The sequence below is a fragment of the Arachis duranensis genome, chromosome 6, assembly GCF_000817695.3.
Source record: "Arachis duranensis cultivar V14167 chromosome 6, aradu.V14167.gnm2.J7QH, whole genome shotgun sequence".
Lineage (NCBI taxonomy): Eukaryota > Viridiplantae > Streptophyta > Magnoliopsida > Fabales > Fabaceae > Arachis > Arachis duranensis.
Window position 1 is genome coordinate 3,211,116 of NC_029777.3, and position 16,530 is coordinate 3,227,645.

The window sequence follows — 16,530 nt, forward strand, 5'->3', positions numbered from 1 at the left end:
TAATTTAATTTTTTATTTTTTATTTTATTAATATATATAAAATATAGGATAATTAAATTTTATATTTTCTTAAAAAAAATTTATTTTCCTACAGATAAGGTCAGGCATGGTAAGGTTAAAAATTTTAGGATGCGAGTAAAGTTAGAATAGAATTTTAAAAAAAATTTTAACTCGCGAATAGAATTAGGGTGAGATTTGGATAGGGTTAGGGTAGAGTCCAAACCCTAACTTATCCTATCCATTACCAGTCCTACTTTTAATATATATATTTTTTTTGTTGTTGTCTACGGTATCCTCCAACTTGACAGGTTAAGGTCTAATTCATCACGAATTTGAACTTTATTTAAGGTTTTACTACTGCTGTATGCACAAGGCGAAATTGAACCCTAAATATTTGCTTAAACAGATGAGTAAACTGACCATTTGACCAACCCAAATTAGTTTTTAATGTATATACTATATCGGCTCCGCTACGTTACCAACAGCATATCTGCCAACTTCTGCCAACTCTTATTTATAATTGTGTTTCATAGAAGTGTGTTCGTGGATGTGTCTAATAAAAATGTATTTTTTATAACTGTGTTTAATAGAAGTGTCTTTATAAATATATTTTCTGGATGTGTCTCTTTATATATGTATTTAAAATATATTAATTATTAGACACATCTATAAACACACTTCCATGAAACACAAATATAAATAAGAATTGGCAGAAGTTGACAGATGATATGTTGGTACCCTATACTTTTCCATACTATATTCAATATATATACTGAGCAAGTATCTTCATTTAATAATTACCATTATAATTCATTTAGAAAAATCATAATTCATACATAGCTTTTTTTTCGATTTTTTATTCTCCATACCTATGGTTATTTGCTATGATTCTATTAATAGTATTATTTATGGTAAATTATGTGATGAAAAAGTTTGGAAAATAAAGGTAAGAATTATAAAGTTACGGAAAGTTTCATATAAATTTGACAAGAGTAAGACGGCTTACATAGAAATGGTTCTCATGGATGATAAGGTTAGTTGATTATTTTTCATGATTCTTTCAAGTGATGTTAGGTCCAGTTTATAAATATTTTTTGTTCGTATTTTAAGTTTATTTGATAAGTAAACCCTTGCACGAATCAAAAGACAGCGCGATTTAATAGCTTTATAAGTGTTAATAACTTTTATATTTAATTTGTTTTACAGTGTGATAAAATTCATTGTTCAATCAAGAATTATTTGGCAAAGATGTTTGAGAATAAACTGATCGAAGGAAAGGTCTATGTCTTCTCAAATTTTCTGATTGAGGAATCAAGCAGAATTTATTTTTCGACTGCACACGTGTGTAGAATAACTTTTAAGAAAGAGTCACCTATAGTAAATACGGTCGATGATTGTAAAACTATATACTAATATTGATATAATATTGTTTTAGGTATATATTTTGCTGGCATCAAAGAAATGTGTTGAGTTATTTTTTAGTGGATTTAAATTATTTATTGTTTATTAGAGAACTTTGTGCATTAGAATTCTCTAATAATTTGTTGTTTATTTTGAGTTGATTTTGATATGTTCTTACTTGATAGTAAAACAATATATAAAAATTTGTTGGTGGGTCTAAGTATTATTAGGTTATTTATGGTCACATTGAGTATATATGTCTGATTTATTGAAGAAAGTAGATTACTAAAACCAATTAATAACTATTTTAGAGTTAATACACTTAACATTAGATTAAAAAAAACAAACAATACATAACATGTTATATTTTTATTAATCAAATTATTATAATTCAAATTAATCTTAACAAAACAATTTAAAATTTTAATTTTAATTTTATCACGTGCATGGCCGGATTATTACACTTGTTAAATAATATAATTGAAGGAAAAGGCTATGCATGGAAGTTATGCATAAAATATATTCAGTAATTATTAATTACTAGGGGTGGAAGTGAGCCGAGTTAGTGAGTTTGACTCACGAAAATTGAGTTTGGCTCACGGCTTGATTCTTTAACAATCGAGCTTATTTTTTATTATCTATATTTTTAAGTTGTTCCATACATAGGAATGGCATTCTTTTAATACCAATTATGCAAAAATGGTTGGTTTTTTATGGAATATAAGAACTACTAAGTGACATCAAAATAGACAAATTACATACCAAATTTTGGTATGTTCTAGAGCTGGTTATCGAAGATCAAAAATTGATCCACTAAAGAAGACAAATTCAATTTTCGAGCAAAATTGTAAAGTTAAGATTATTGTGAAAAGGGATAAGAAGATGGAATATGTATTAACCTTTGTGAATATCCAGCACAACCATGCTATTAGTCTTAGCAGGCCAAAGACTCTAAAAAAGAACAGGGAACTAAGCTTGCATGCCAAACGGATAGATGAGATCAATGATCAAGCTGGTGTTACAATAAGAAACACCTATCAAAGCTTAGCAACTACTGCCGGTAGCTATGATAAATTAACTTTTACTCAAAAAAGATCTTTGGAACCATGTAGCAAGAAGTGTCAGAGTCATAGAAGAAGAGGGGGATGCACAATCATTAATGCAGTATTTTCATAGGATGCAAGAACAAAACCGCAACTTCTTTTACGAAGTTAAATTGGACAAGCAACATCACATAAAGTATGCTTTTTAGGCTGATGCTAGAAGTCGTGCTACTTATGAGTACTTTGGCGACGTTGTGAGCTTTGATACGACGTACCTAACAAATAGGTATGACACCACAATTATATATTTCAAGTTAATTATATGCACTTTGGTTTTTGCATGTGTTTGATGTATAGGAATAGGCAGAATAGAATGAATTTGCTGTTGCTGTACATGATATACTGAGTTTGATTATATACTCTTGTTTTTGCATATGTTTGATGTATAGATAGGTACAATAGAATGATTTTGCTGCTGTGCATGTTATACTAAATCTGATTATATACTCTTATTTTTGCATATGTTTGATGTATAGGGATAGGTACAATAGAATGAATTTGATTATAGGTAGAATAGAATGAAACTGAGTTTGATTATGTACTCTTGTTTTTATTATAGGTATGATATGCCTTTTGGCATATTTGTTGGGGTTAACCACCATGGCCAATCATTGCTACTTGGTTGCGCTCTTCTTTCATGCGAAGAAGAGAATTCCTTTGTTTGGTTATTTGATTGTTGGATACGATGTATGGGTGGCAAGCTGCCTATTGGCATATTGACAGATCAATGCAAAGCTATGCAGAATGTCATTGAAAAATCGTTGCCAACGACACGACTTCGATGGTGTATTTGGCATATCACGAAGAAAATTTCAGAAAAACTAAGAGCATGCAAGCAATTTAACGAGATTTGTACTGATATGACACATATTGTGTGGGATTCTAGGTCTAAGGAATCATTTGAGAGCTCTTGGACTGATTTTATCAACAGATTCAGTTTGCATGATAATAATTGGTTAGCAGATATTTTATGAGTTTGATTATCTTATATCTACTGTTTGATTATTTATCATTTATTAATCAATATGCCTTACAAGTTTGATTATGTCCATTTTATGGTTTTAGGTTTGTACGAAGAACGTGACAGGTGGGTCTCTATTTTTCTTAGCAACAGTTTTTGGGCAGGCATGAGTAGCACTCAACCTCAAAGAACAACTTGCAACAATTTGTAACACAATATGACAACTATCTTGCAAATAAAGCTCAACAAGAATATGAATTGGATGCTGCCAGATTCAATACCATTATTCCTTGTGCTACTGCCTCTGCTATTGAAAAACAGTTTCAAAAGGAATATACTCATGCAAAGTTTAATGAGCTTCAAACGAAGTTTAAAACAAAGGCTAATGAAAACTAATTGATCCTAATATATTCTAACAAACACATTGGAAGGATAGAAAGCAAACTTTTTTGATGGCATGACAAAGAAATGAGCTTGGAAACATAACCACGTAGCCACGTAGGTGTAGTCAAAGCAAGCTAAGTTTCTTTATTATTTTGTGACTACAACAAAATACAGCGAAGACAAGGAACAATGAATTATGAACAAATTGGCAAAATCAACTAGTCTCTCACTGGGTAAAAGGTAGAATAGCAGATGTGGTTGTCGTCAATTATTTACGGAGAAGCTTTAGAGCCCATCTTTTGGGGATTCACTCTCAGTCGTTTCCTTTGTTGATGTGGTTGCCAAGGCATGGGAGTTTTTCATTTCTTCTAACTGCCAAAGTAAGTATAAGACATGGTATGGTGATTTAGTAAGTCAACCAGAAGAAAACAAGTATTCTCGCTTAATAAAAATCAAAGGAACATTGGAATAGCATATTACAAGCCAAAATCATAAATCACAACGAATTAGAAACTTAGCAAAGTCTAAAAATCCACCTGATGTATAGGAAGCCACAAAATAGTTACAAAACCTTCCACTTTTCTTTGGGCTATAACTATAACATGGACTGTATTTTGGCCTACAGAAGATCTATACCTCTCTCTCTTTTTCTCTCCTCCTCCTCGTAAGACCCCATCCCCCCCTTCATTTTTCTGCAAGTGCAGCTAACCAATGAAGCTTCAACTTCATGGTTAATACTTCTGTTTTATTCTCCATTCCCTCTGTTTGTAGTTAATATATGCCAACTGTCAAACCACAGCATGTTCACACTCCTGATACTAATCAAAGATAACAAGATAAGATACTACTTTTATCATCGGCTTTATTCGCAAACACAAGAATGCTTACTACCCCTGCCATCTTGAATCCCAAGTCCTAACTATTACCACCTAACCATGTAGAAATTACCCTAATTATGCCCTTGTTATAGTTCCAGATAAAATTAATCAAACACAGCGTAAATCATTCCATCAAGACAAATTTTATCATAATAAAATCTCTAAGTAATTGGAACTAAAGGATACGCAGACATAATGATATGCCATAGCAGTGTTCATCATAGATTAAATTTCAACTACAAACGTATATAGCATTTGTGATTGACATACATAGATATAAACTACAATTACAAAATCATGCTGTACACTTTAACGATTCAAATATAATCCAATTGGCAAGGAATGAGTGGGCCTTGGTAATGTTATGCAAAGCCACAAACACGACAAGAAAAGTGGATTCATGCCACAACATGATATCATATAGGGTCTTGTGGAGTTCAAATCTCAAATCATGGTATAAAAAGGGGAACCTCTTTGGAAATTTTGTGATGTGCAGCCAAAAGGTCATTATATTTGTTGTGGAGATCAGAGAAATCTGCTTGCAGCTTTTCATAATCTGAGATGGAAGGACAGCTTAGCTTCTGTTGAATGAACCTGATGAGTGACGAGCGTAACAATTAACAAATCGGATCACAATTCAGAACACAATAATAGGTGAAATTGAAAAGGGAAACTCACTCGAGAGCAGAAGCAGGCTTGTCGTTTTGCTCATAAAGAGCAACAAGAACTGCATAAAAGTAAATACAGTTATTAGAAAAACAAAGATCGAAAGGGAGAGGGGGGAAGTACACCTTTGGTGAGAGCGTCGACGGCTCCACTGGATTCAAGGTATTTTCTGAAAGCTTCCTTCTTGGCTTCTTTTTCCTGTGGAAATTGTTATTACAGTTGAGAATAATGTGAGACGAAGCAGAAGATTTGAAGTTAGAAGAGATGAAAATGGAACCTCTTTGTATCGCATCATGATCTGCGTCGCAACTCACAACTCTCAACTCTGCTTTACCAAACTATCTCTATCCTACTGACAGTTACAGCTACCGGTAGATCCGTAGATATCTTTATCTATTCATACTAACATAATTTTTTTAAGTTGAATTTAATTTTAATGAGTATATTTAATTAGATAGCATCCTATCAACAAAAATAATTATATTTTATATTTATGATAAATGATTATCCAAAAATAACGAACACAATTATACAATTGTATAAACAGTTAGTGTTATATGCACATCACTTTCCGCCACCAATTTAGTCACTGTATTTTTATACATATACAATACAAAACATAAAATTCAAAACTTAAAAATAAAAACCTTACTCTTAATATTACTATTACGCGCTCGCTGAAACAACGTTCTTCTTCTCTTCTTCCCTTACTCTCACTCTCACTCTCACTCTCCGACGGTGATTCTTCTTCCTCACCCTCATTTTTAACGGTGATTCTCTCCGACGGCACAACTCCCCTTCCCTCTCTCTCCTATGGCACGATTCTCCTTCGCTCTCTTTCAAGCGCGGTTGCGATTCTCCTTCTTCTGTCTCGGACGTGATGCTCTCTGTCTCAAGCGCGAATTTCATCGACTGTATTTTCCTTGTTTGATTCTGCAAGATAAATTTCTATTCCTTGATTGATTCTGCATTTTGGTTGTTTAATTTTCTAGTTTTGAAATATGCGAAAAAAAACTACTCTAAAACGAGTAGAAAAAGAACCAGCAAACAGGGACACCAAAGAAAAAAAAAAGAAAAAATGTATCCAAAGAAACTTCGAAGGATATAGAGTAGAAAAAGATATTTTGTCTTTAATTGCAAGTTGGCAATTTGAATTGAAACTGAGCATGCTACTACTTTATATCTATGATTTATTTTAATATGATTAGTATTTTCATTAATGTAGTGCTATGTTGACACGAGATGCGCACCAAACTTGTTAGCGCACTTTCTTCTGATTATTTGAATGATGCGCAATGCAATGAGGTTCGAGCAATGGGTTTTGGACCCCTCTTGGGTATTCCCAAGGAGAATTTAAACCATGATTTGATTTTGGCCCTTATAAATGCCTATAATTTTTCCAAATTTCATCTTCTCACTCCAATAGAAAAAGTAGATGTTACTTGGGATTCAGTTGCAGCTGTCTTGGGAATGCGTACATACGGTAATAATTAAAATTTCTTTAAGATCTTTTGGTTTTATTAATTAGGATTCACTGTATAAAATTAAACATGTTGTATAACATGTTTTAATATCACTTGATTCGTATAGGAGTATAATTATATATTGAATCTAAATCTTGCATTACTGATGACTTGCTTGATGAAATTTTTACATATTGAAGCTATTGATGTTAAAAATTTTGTGCTATGCCGAGTTTGATTATCATGTTGACTACTGAGTTTGATTATACTCTGAGTTTGATTATACATGTTTACTGAATTTGATTATACTTTGAGTTTGATTATACATGTATACTGAATTTGATTATGCTATGAGTTCGATTATACATGTTTATCGAGTTTGATTATAATCATGTTTCTCTCATTATTTTCTTAAAAACAGGTGACCCATTCAAGGAGGTAACTAAAGAGCATGAGCCATGCTTTTAGAGTTCAAGAAAAAAAGTCCAAACACTTTGAAACAAATCATGTTAAAAAATTCAAGAGGGGTCCCACATTTAGGAGAGCTTTTTTGTTGTATGCATTAATAACATTTTTGTTACCAATAAATACAACAATGACTCGGGATAAAATTTTTCATTTGTAATTGATGTTGATAATCCAATGAAGTATAATTGGATTAGATGCATTGTTGATGGCCTTGCTGATGGAGTTAACAACTATAAAAAAAGGAGTAGTGTCAAGTTTGAATGGGTGCATATATGTGCTTCAGGTATTTTTCATTTAAACTAATTTTTTCTTTGACTATTATCTAAAGCATGTTTGATTATAATATAACTTTAATTAATTGAATTCAGATTTTATACTTTTATAAGCAAAAATATGGGCCCTTTGATTTTGAGAAAGAACCACAACCGCATTGGCTTCCCCATTGGACAAAGGAACTCCTTTCTACCCAAATAGCATTAGAAAGAAAAAGTTCATCAGTACTTACATTGTCCATTTTCTAAAATTTCATTTTCTATCCATAATGAATGAATTTTCACTAATTATGCATGTGTTATAGGGGCTGGTTAAGTCAAAGGAAGAGCAACCTGTGCTTAAAAGACTAGTTCGACCAAAGAAAAGGGTTGTAAAAGAGGCTACTAAAGCATAAAAAGAGCAAAGTGAAAAGAAAAAAGTGGTTGATAACCCTAAGAAGGGTAAAAAAGAATTGAGGCAAGAAGACACCACGAAATCAAAGAAAAAAAAAGAAGCAAGAAAGAAGAGCAAACACAAGTTCCAATAAAACGTAAGTTAGTTTGGCATTCCCACCATTCTTTGTTTTGACTTTTCAATACTCATGTATACTACATTCACTTTCGTACATGATGTTAAAAATTAATAATTACTTGCTTCCTTTGATTATACTCTAACTTTGATTATACATGTTTACATATTTACAAAGTTTGATTATACTCTGAGTTTGATTATAGATATTTTAAAATTTGATTATACTCAAGTTTAGTGCTATATTTGACTACTGAGTTTGATTATATATGTTTACTGAGTCTGATTATATTAAGGTTCAGTGCTATATTTGACTACTGAGTTTGATGTATTTGCTAAGTTTGATTATGCTAAAGTTCAGTGCTATATTTGACTACTGTGTTTGATTATAAATGTTTAATGAGTTTAATTATAATTTGAGTTTGATTATACATGTTTACCGAGTTTGATTAGGTTCAGTGCTATAATCAAACACACAGTAAACATTTATAATCAAACTCAAATTATAATCAAACTCAGTAAACATTTATAATCAAACACAGTAGTCAAATATAGCACTGAAATTTAGCATAATCAAACTCAGCAAACACATAATCAAACTCAGCATTCAAATATAGCACTGAACCTGAATATAATCAAACTCGGTAAACATGTATAATCAAACACATTATAATCAGACTCAGTAAACATATATAATCAAACTCAGTAGTCAAATATAGCACTAAACCTGAGTATAATCGAACTTTAAAATATCTATAATCAAACTCAGAGTATAATCAAACTTTGTAAATATGTAAACATGTATAATCAAAGTCAGAGTATAATCAAAGGAAACAAGTAATTATTAATTTTTAACATCATGTACAAAAGTGAATGTAGTATACATGAGTACTGAAAAGTCAAAACAAAGAATTGTGGGAATACCAAACTAACTTACTTTTCATTGGAATTTGTGTTTGCTCCTCCTTCTTGCTTCTTTTTTTTTCTTTGACTTCGTGGTGTCTTCTCGCCTCAATTCTTTTTTACCCTTCTTAGGGCTGTCGACCACTTTTTTCTTTTCACTTTGCTCTTTTTCCGCTTTAGTAGCCTCTTTTACAACCCTTTTCTTTGGTCGAACTGGTCTTTTAAGCACAGGTTGCTCTTCCTTTGATTTAACTAGCCCCTATAACACATGCATAATTAGTGAAAATGCATTCATTATGGATAGAAAATAAAATTTTAGAGAACAGACAATGTAAGTACTGATGAATTTTTTCTTTCTAATGCTATTTGGGCAGAAAGGTGTTCCTTTGTCCAATGGAGAAGCCAAGGCAGTTGTGGTTCTTTCTCAAAATCAAACTATCCATATTTTTGCTTATGGAAGTATAAAATCTGAATTCAATTAATTAAAGTTATATTATAATCAAACATGTTTTAGATAATAGTTAAAGAAAAACTTAGTTTAAATGAAAAATACCTAAACCACATATATGCACCCATTCAAACTTGACACTACTCCTTTTTTATAGTTGTTAACTCCATCAGCAAGACCATCAACAATGCATCTAATCCAATTGTACTTCATTGGATTATCAACATCAATTACAAATGGAAAAATTTTATCTCGAGTCATTGTTGTATTTATTGGTAACAAAAATGTTATCAATGCATACAACAAAAAAACTCTCCTAAATGTGGGACCCCCTCTTGGATTTTCTAACATGATATTTTTAAAGCATTTGAACTTTTTTTCTTGAACTCTAAAAGCATGGCTCATGCTCTTTAGTTACCTCCTTGAATGGGTCACTTGTTTTAAAGAAAATAATAAGAGAAACATGATTATAATCAAATTCGGTAAATATGTATAATCAAACTCATAGCGTAATCAAACTCAGTACACATGTATAATCAAACTCAAAGTAAAATCAAACTTAGTAAACATGTATAATCAAATTCAGTAAACATATGTAATCAAACGAGTATAATCAAACTCAGTAGTCAACATGATAATCAAACTCAGCATAGCACGATATTTTGAACATCAATAGCTTTAATATGTAAAAATTTCATCAAGCAAGTCATCAGTAATGCAAGATTTAGATTCAATATATAGTTATACTCCTATACGAATCAAGTGATATTAAAACATGTTATACAACATGTTTGATTTTATACACTGAATCCTAATTAATAAAACTAAAGGATCTTAAAGAAATTTTAATTATTACCGTATGCACGCATTCCCAAGACAGCTGCAACTGAATTATAAATAACATCTACTTTTTCTATTGGAGTGAGAAGATGAAATTTGGAATGATTATAAGCGTTTGCAAGGGCCAAAATCAAATCATGGTTTAAATTCCCCTTGGGAATACCCAAGAGGGATCCAAAACCCATTGCTCGGACCTCATTGCATTGCGCATTATTCAAATAATCAGAAGAAAGTGTCGCTAACAAGTTTGGTGCGCATCTCGTGTCAACATAGCACTACATTAATGAAAATACTAATCATATTCAAATCAAATCATAGATATAAAGTAGTAGCGTGCTCATTTTCAATTCAAATGACCAGCTTGCAATTAAAGACAAAATACCTTTCTCCACTCTATCTCCTTCGAAGTTTCTTTGGATACATTTTTTCTTTTTTTTTTCTTTGGTGTCCCTGTTTTCTGGTTCTTTTTCTACTCATTTTGGTGCAGTCTTCTTTTGCATATTTCAAAACTAGCAAATTAAACAACCCAAATCCAATCAAATTCAAAAAGTAAAAAAAGTTATACATATAATCAAATATAGCACTGAACTTGAGCATAATCAAACCCAGCAAACACATATAATCAAGCTCAGCAATTAAATATAGCACTGAACCTGAATATAATCAAATTCGGTAAACATGTATAATCAAACTCATATTATAATCAAACTCAGTAAACATTTATAATCAAACACAGTAGTCAAATATAGCACTGAACTTGAGCATAATCAAACTCAGCAGTTAAATATAACACTGAACCTGACTATAATCAAACTCAAATTATAATCAAACTGAATAAACTTTTTGTTGTTTACTTTGAAGCCTTATGCATATGTTGCTGCTACACTCTCTGTTTTATTTCTTGATTAAATTAAACTATGGTACTTCTTTACTTTCCCTTATTTGATTCATGAATATGTTAATTAGATTTATGATTAAAGAATAAATTTGATTTTTAATTTTAAAATTGAGGCTAGATTGGATATATGTTTAAATTCAAGACAAAACTTAGAATTAGATGGGGGAGTTCTGCAGTTATCCTTTCTGGTATGGGTATATGAACACTCATAGGGTAGATAATGAACTAGCTCATGACCACAAGTGTGACATAGTGGTAAGGTCTTGCTCGAAGTAAAAAAACACACTATCCATTTTAATCAATACATACTCTATAGTGATAAATTGATGACTTTAGAGTGAGACCGATCCAAATTTTGTGCATATCCTAAAATCAAACAAGACCAGAAAACAATGCTCCTTTGGGGCATTTCAGCAAACAGCTTCTGTGCGCATACTAATCAAACTGAGCATAATCAAACTCATTCAGTATAATCATCAAACATACTCCAATTCATATCACAAAAATTCAGTTATAATTAATTAATAATCTACTAATAATCAGTTGTTATAATTAGCCAACTGAGACTTCAATTCAAAACCCTAACTTAAATATTTTTAGTACAAACTATGCACAACACAAATTCATTTATAAAAACTCAAAATGAAGAAGGAAAATGCAATTGAAGAAGCTGATAGAAGCTCAAAACGAACAAGAAAAATGCCATAAAAAAAGCTGATAGAATAAAACAAGAAAAATGCAAGGAAAATGCAGAATCAAACAAGGAAAATACAGTCGATGAAATTTGCGCTTGAGATAGAGAGCACCACGCCCGAGACAGAGGAAGGAGAATCGCAACCGCGCCTAAAAGAGAGCAAATGAGAATCATGCTATCGGAGAGAGAGAGAGAAAGAGAGTCGTGCCGCCGGAGAGAATCACCGTTGAAAATGAGAATGAGGAAGGAGAATCATCATCGGAGAGTGAGAGTGAGAGTAAGAGAAATAGAGAAAAAGAACGATGTTTCGGCGAGAATGTGAGAGTAATATTGAGAGTGAAGTTTTTGTTTTTAAGTTTTGAATTTTATATTTTGTATTGTATATATATAAAAATACAATGGCTGAATTAGTGGCTGAAAATAGTTTGCATGTAGCATAACCGATATCTAAATTATTTATTAATAATAATGAAACCTCAATTATGTAAAATAACGGGAGAAAAGAATACATAACCTAATCTGCCCGTTATAACTTGGACCAAGAGTAATAAGTTATAATTCGGATATAATTCTCATAACTCACGCTATATGTGTTACACCAATTTAGCATTTATTACAATTTATATTAGTAATGGATAATATTTTTATATATATCTAAATTATCTATTAATAATAATCAAACCTCAATTATGTAAAATAACGGGAGAAAAGAATACATAACCTAATCTTCCCGTTATAACTTGGACTAACTACGGAGTAATATAAGTTATAATTCGGATATAATTAATTCTCATAACTCACGCTATATGTGTTACACCAATTTAGCATTTATTACAATTTATATCATAAACGGTTCAAAAATTTTGTAACGTACATTTTATTCTACAATTTCTATCAAACTATGATCACAAAGAGAAAAAAAAGTATGAGCATTGGTATCTTATTAGAGTTGGAAGTGAGTCACATTAGTTTAAGTTTTATTTATTAATAGTTTGATAAGTTAAATTTGTGAGCTGGTGAGTCAAGTTTGAGTCGAAAATTGAGCTCATAAATTAAATAAATCGAGTTTGAGTTTGGATAAGCTCAATTTATTAGTTCGTGACTTGACTCGAGCTAAACAATATATAAAATTGATCTTTTTAAATATTTTTTAAAATATATAAGTTATAATTTATTGATATAGAATTATAGATTATGTTCCTATTATTTAAGTCAATTCGTGAGCTCGAACCAGCTTGTGAACTTTCGGTGAGTCGAGCTTTAGCTTAAGAAATAGGCTCAATTGTTAATGAGTCGAGTCGAGCCGTGAGTCAAATTCAATTTTTGTGAATCGAACTTGAGTTTGTTATAGCTCGACTTAACTCGATTCACTTCCAAACCTATCTCTGATAAAGTCTTATAGCAACTACTCAAATGAAGATGGAAAAAATATCTTTTTATAAAGATGCTTTGTTTAAAAATGTGACTTATTTATTTAACCACATTTTAAATAAAAATAACACTTTTATAAATATCAAAATCTAACCCTATAATTCAGCGAGCCTTTGACAGGTATTCACGCCGTCATCCTAAAGTGCTGCCGAAGAGCTAATCTCCGATCCGGAAGTCTGAAAGAGCCATCACTCGTTTCACGTGAATATACTAGAACATAACCAAATCAATCTAAATTGAATGCATGTTTTCAAGAGATGGGGAAGGAAATGTTTGAAATGAAAGATACCCAAAACTTTTAGGTAAGAGCATTCAAACAAATTCATTATGAGACAAACAAAAACTCAATAAAACAACATGCGAGAAGAGAGAAGAGAGAGAAGAAGTAAAGAATAATTTTGTCTTTAATTTTTTTTATCCTTACTATGTAAATTAATCTTTTTAATAATTTTAATATAAAAATTCTTTTTGATAATTAAATATTTCTAATAGTTTTTCTAATATTAAAACGATTTCTCTACAATTATTAACAATAAGAAATAGTTTTAAAGCCGCTGAAAAATGCTAATGATGAAATCAATGCTGAAATCCATACCCGACTATGATGCATAGACATAGATACGACACGATACAAGATACGTCGATACACGAATTTTAAATTTTTATAAGACACGAAGACACATATATATAAAATATAAAGTATTTTTAAAAAAATCGTAACGATATTTTGATATTTTATTAATATTAAAAAATATATTAATTTTTTAATTATTTTTATTGTCTTATTTTAATTATATAAAGTATTTAAAATATTTTTTTATTTTAATAAATAATAATATAAAAAAAGATCCTTTAAAGTGATAATGTTAATAAAGTGGTAAAGTGATGCTTTAATCACCTTTTAATTTGTAACATTTATTATCTATAAGCCCTACTATTTTAATTCAATAGTGATTAATGGTGTACTTTTTTCTCTAAAGTGACAATACAACTTTAGAGAATCCGAATCCAATAATATATACTATTTCTAAATTTATTTAAGAATGTATCTTAAGAATAAGGCTGGACATGTTGACACGTGATGGTATTTAGGTGTGTCCAAGCATGTCCGGAGAAGAATTTTTTATTTTTTATTAAGACACGGTTACACACGGCAGACATGTATGTCAATGAGTGTCGTGTCCGAAATGTGTCCGACACACGGACACGGCAACCCAACAAAGATACCCAAAGACCTCAAAGTGGTCTCTAATATTGGTGTCGTGCACCAAAATCGTTCTTGAGATTGACAAAAGTACCCCATGTTACTCCTTGACCTATTCTCCATTAACAGCGTGCTGACGTGGCTTGATAATGTGGATCATTAGTAATACATGTTATTTCATGGTTTGACCACATATAATGATATGATGATAGGTAAAAAGCAAGTGAATGATCGTACTAATAAGATTAAATGCATATTAGATATGGGCAATGAGAAAAAAAGAATCTTGCAAAATAATAATGAGGTATATTATCATGGACCTTGAGAGCTCTACTAGGGTTTCACCACAAGAATACAACTTTGTTCAATAGAGCACCAAAAAAGTCAAATATAGGACTAGTCTTGATCTAAACCAACAAGGGGATTCATCAGAGGAGACAATGGACGACTAACAAAATCCTAAAGTGTCAATGAAAGTTTCTTATAAGGAGTCGTTGCTATCTACTCCAGGAATTCTGTTGGAGGGAGAGGCGAGTCACCTAGATGATATAGTGGAGGATGCCCTAAACCTAAAGGACAACTGGTATAGTGAAGGTAGAAGGACCCTATGAATGAAGAAAAACCTTTTGATTTGTGTCCAGTGATTCCCGTGTCGAAGGAAGATTTTGATGAATGGTGTAAGCTATGGAAAGCAGTTCTCATTGTTAAAGTGCTTGGAAAAAGAGTTTACCTCAGCTTTATGGAACAACGCCTTAACAGAGATTGGGTTAAGAAAGGTAAGATTAATGTTATTGACATGAATCATGATTATTTTCTTATTCATTTTTAAATGAAGAAGACTATGCACATGCCCTTTATGGGTTGCCCATGGATGATAACTGGACATTATCTTATTGTCCAACATTGGAGACCCTTCTTTCTCTCTTCAAAAGGCCAAATGAAGAAGATTGCGGTGTGGATTCGTATCCCTAGCCTGCCTATTGAGCTCTATAATCATCACTTTTTGTGGCGATTGGCTCTAGCTTTGGTACCATGTTAAAGATTGATCGAGCTACTTCAATCCACTCTAAGAAAAGGTTTGCTCACATATGTGTTGAAATTGATCTATCTAAAAAACTCGTCCCCAGAATCTCGGTTCTAGGATGTACCCTCAATGTGGAGTACGAAGGTCTGCACTTTATCTGTTTCTCGTGTGGAAAAATATGGCCACAAGACGGATCAATGCAGTGAAGGACTAGTGGGTAGCCATGAACAACAGGTGACGGTGGTCAGAGATGCCTCTGACAGAAATGTAGGGGTTAAGGAAGGAGGCAAAATTATCGGTGCAAGTAAGGAAGCAAATTGTGATGAAGATCAGCATAGCCAAAGACCAAATCAGAACCCTCCTGACTTTGGGCCATGGATGATGGTCAAAAGGCCTCTTAGAAGGAAACAAGAGAAAGCCCCAGGTGGAAATAGGAAACAGAATCAACTAATTCGGGCTAATGAGAACAAACCCAATGGGAAAGGTATCACTGAAAAACGGAAATAATAAACCCTAAATCTAAACTAATACATGAACTAAATCTGAAAAACATTTAAATCACTAATACAAACATCTTAATTGAAAATTTTATAATACATAACAAATTAAAATTAGATAAATTAGGATTTAGGATTTAACTACCCAAAACTAATTAATGAGTTACTTGGAGACAATAGCAATGTAGAGGACTTTTCTGGCATGGTGGTAGAATGGGCGGCAAAGTTGTGGCGGCAATGATCAATTGGCAGATAATTTTTCTTTTTTCCCTCCAATTATTATTGGTGAATTTACCATCGGAAAATCAAATTCGACGGTAATTTTTTTACCTAACGAATTTATTGCCAAATTTGCCGATAAATTCGCCAGTAAATCTGCCGCTAATATCCGACAGTAAATCCGAAGTATTCAACATTTTTCTCGTAGTGATCCTTCACTATATGGACATAAATTCTTACAGGACAGTTCGCAGTAAGTGAAGGGCTT

At 31.8% G+C, this 16,530-nt stretch overlaps 1 protein-coding gene across 1 annotated transcript; it reads right to left on the reverse strand.

The window, feature by feature from the left end:
* Nucleotides 1–3,694: 3,694 nt before the first annotated feature.
* LOC107491996 (uncharacterized) lies at nucleotides 3,695–5,830 on the reverse strand. Its single transcript, XM_016112945.3, has 5 exons — nucleotides 5,671–5,830; nucleotides 5,519–5,591; nucleotides 5,406–5,454; nucleotides 5,198–5,321; nucleotides 3,695–4,221 (listed from the first exon to the last, which is right to left on the reverse strand). The coding sequence occupies exons 1-5, from the start codon at nucleotides 5,686–5,688 to the stop codon at nucleotides 4,135–4,137; spliced, it is 351 nt and encodes a 116-aa protein (XP_015968431.1). The 5' UTR covers nucleotides 5,689–5,830; the 3' UTR covers nucleotides 3,695–4,134.
* Nucleotides 5,831–16,530: the final 10,700 nt, after the last annotated feature.

Bases quoted from the DNA above. Each gene is read 5' to 3' on its own strand.
- LOC107491996 (XM_016112945.3), bottom strand. The intron at 5,455-5,518 runs GTGTACTTCCCC...ACTTTTATGCAG, and splicing joins CGTCGACGCTCTCACCAAAG to TTCTTGTTGCTCTTTATGAG. The intron at 5,322-5,405 runs GTGAGTTTCCCT...GTCACTCATCAG, and splicing joins AAGCCTGCTTCTGCTCTCGA to GTTCATTCAACAGAAGCTAA.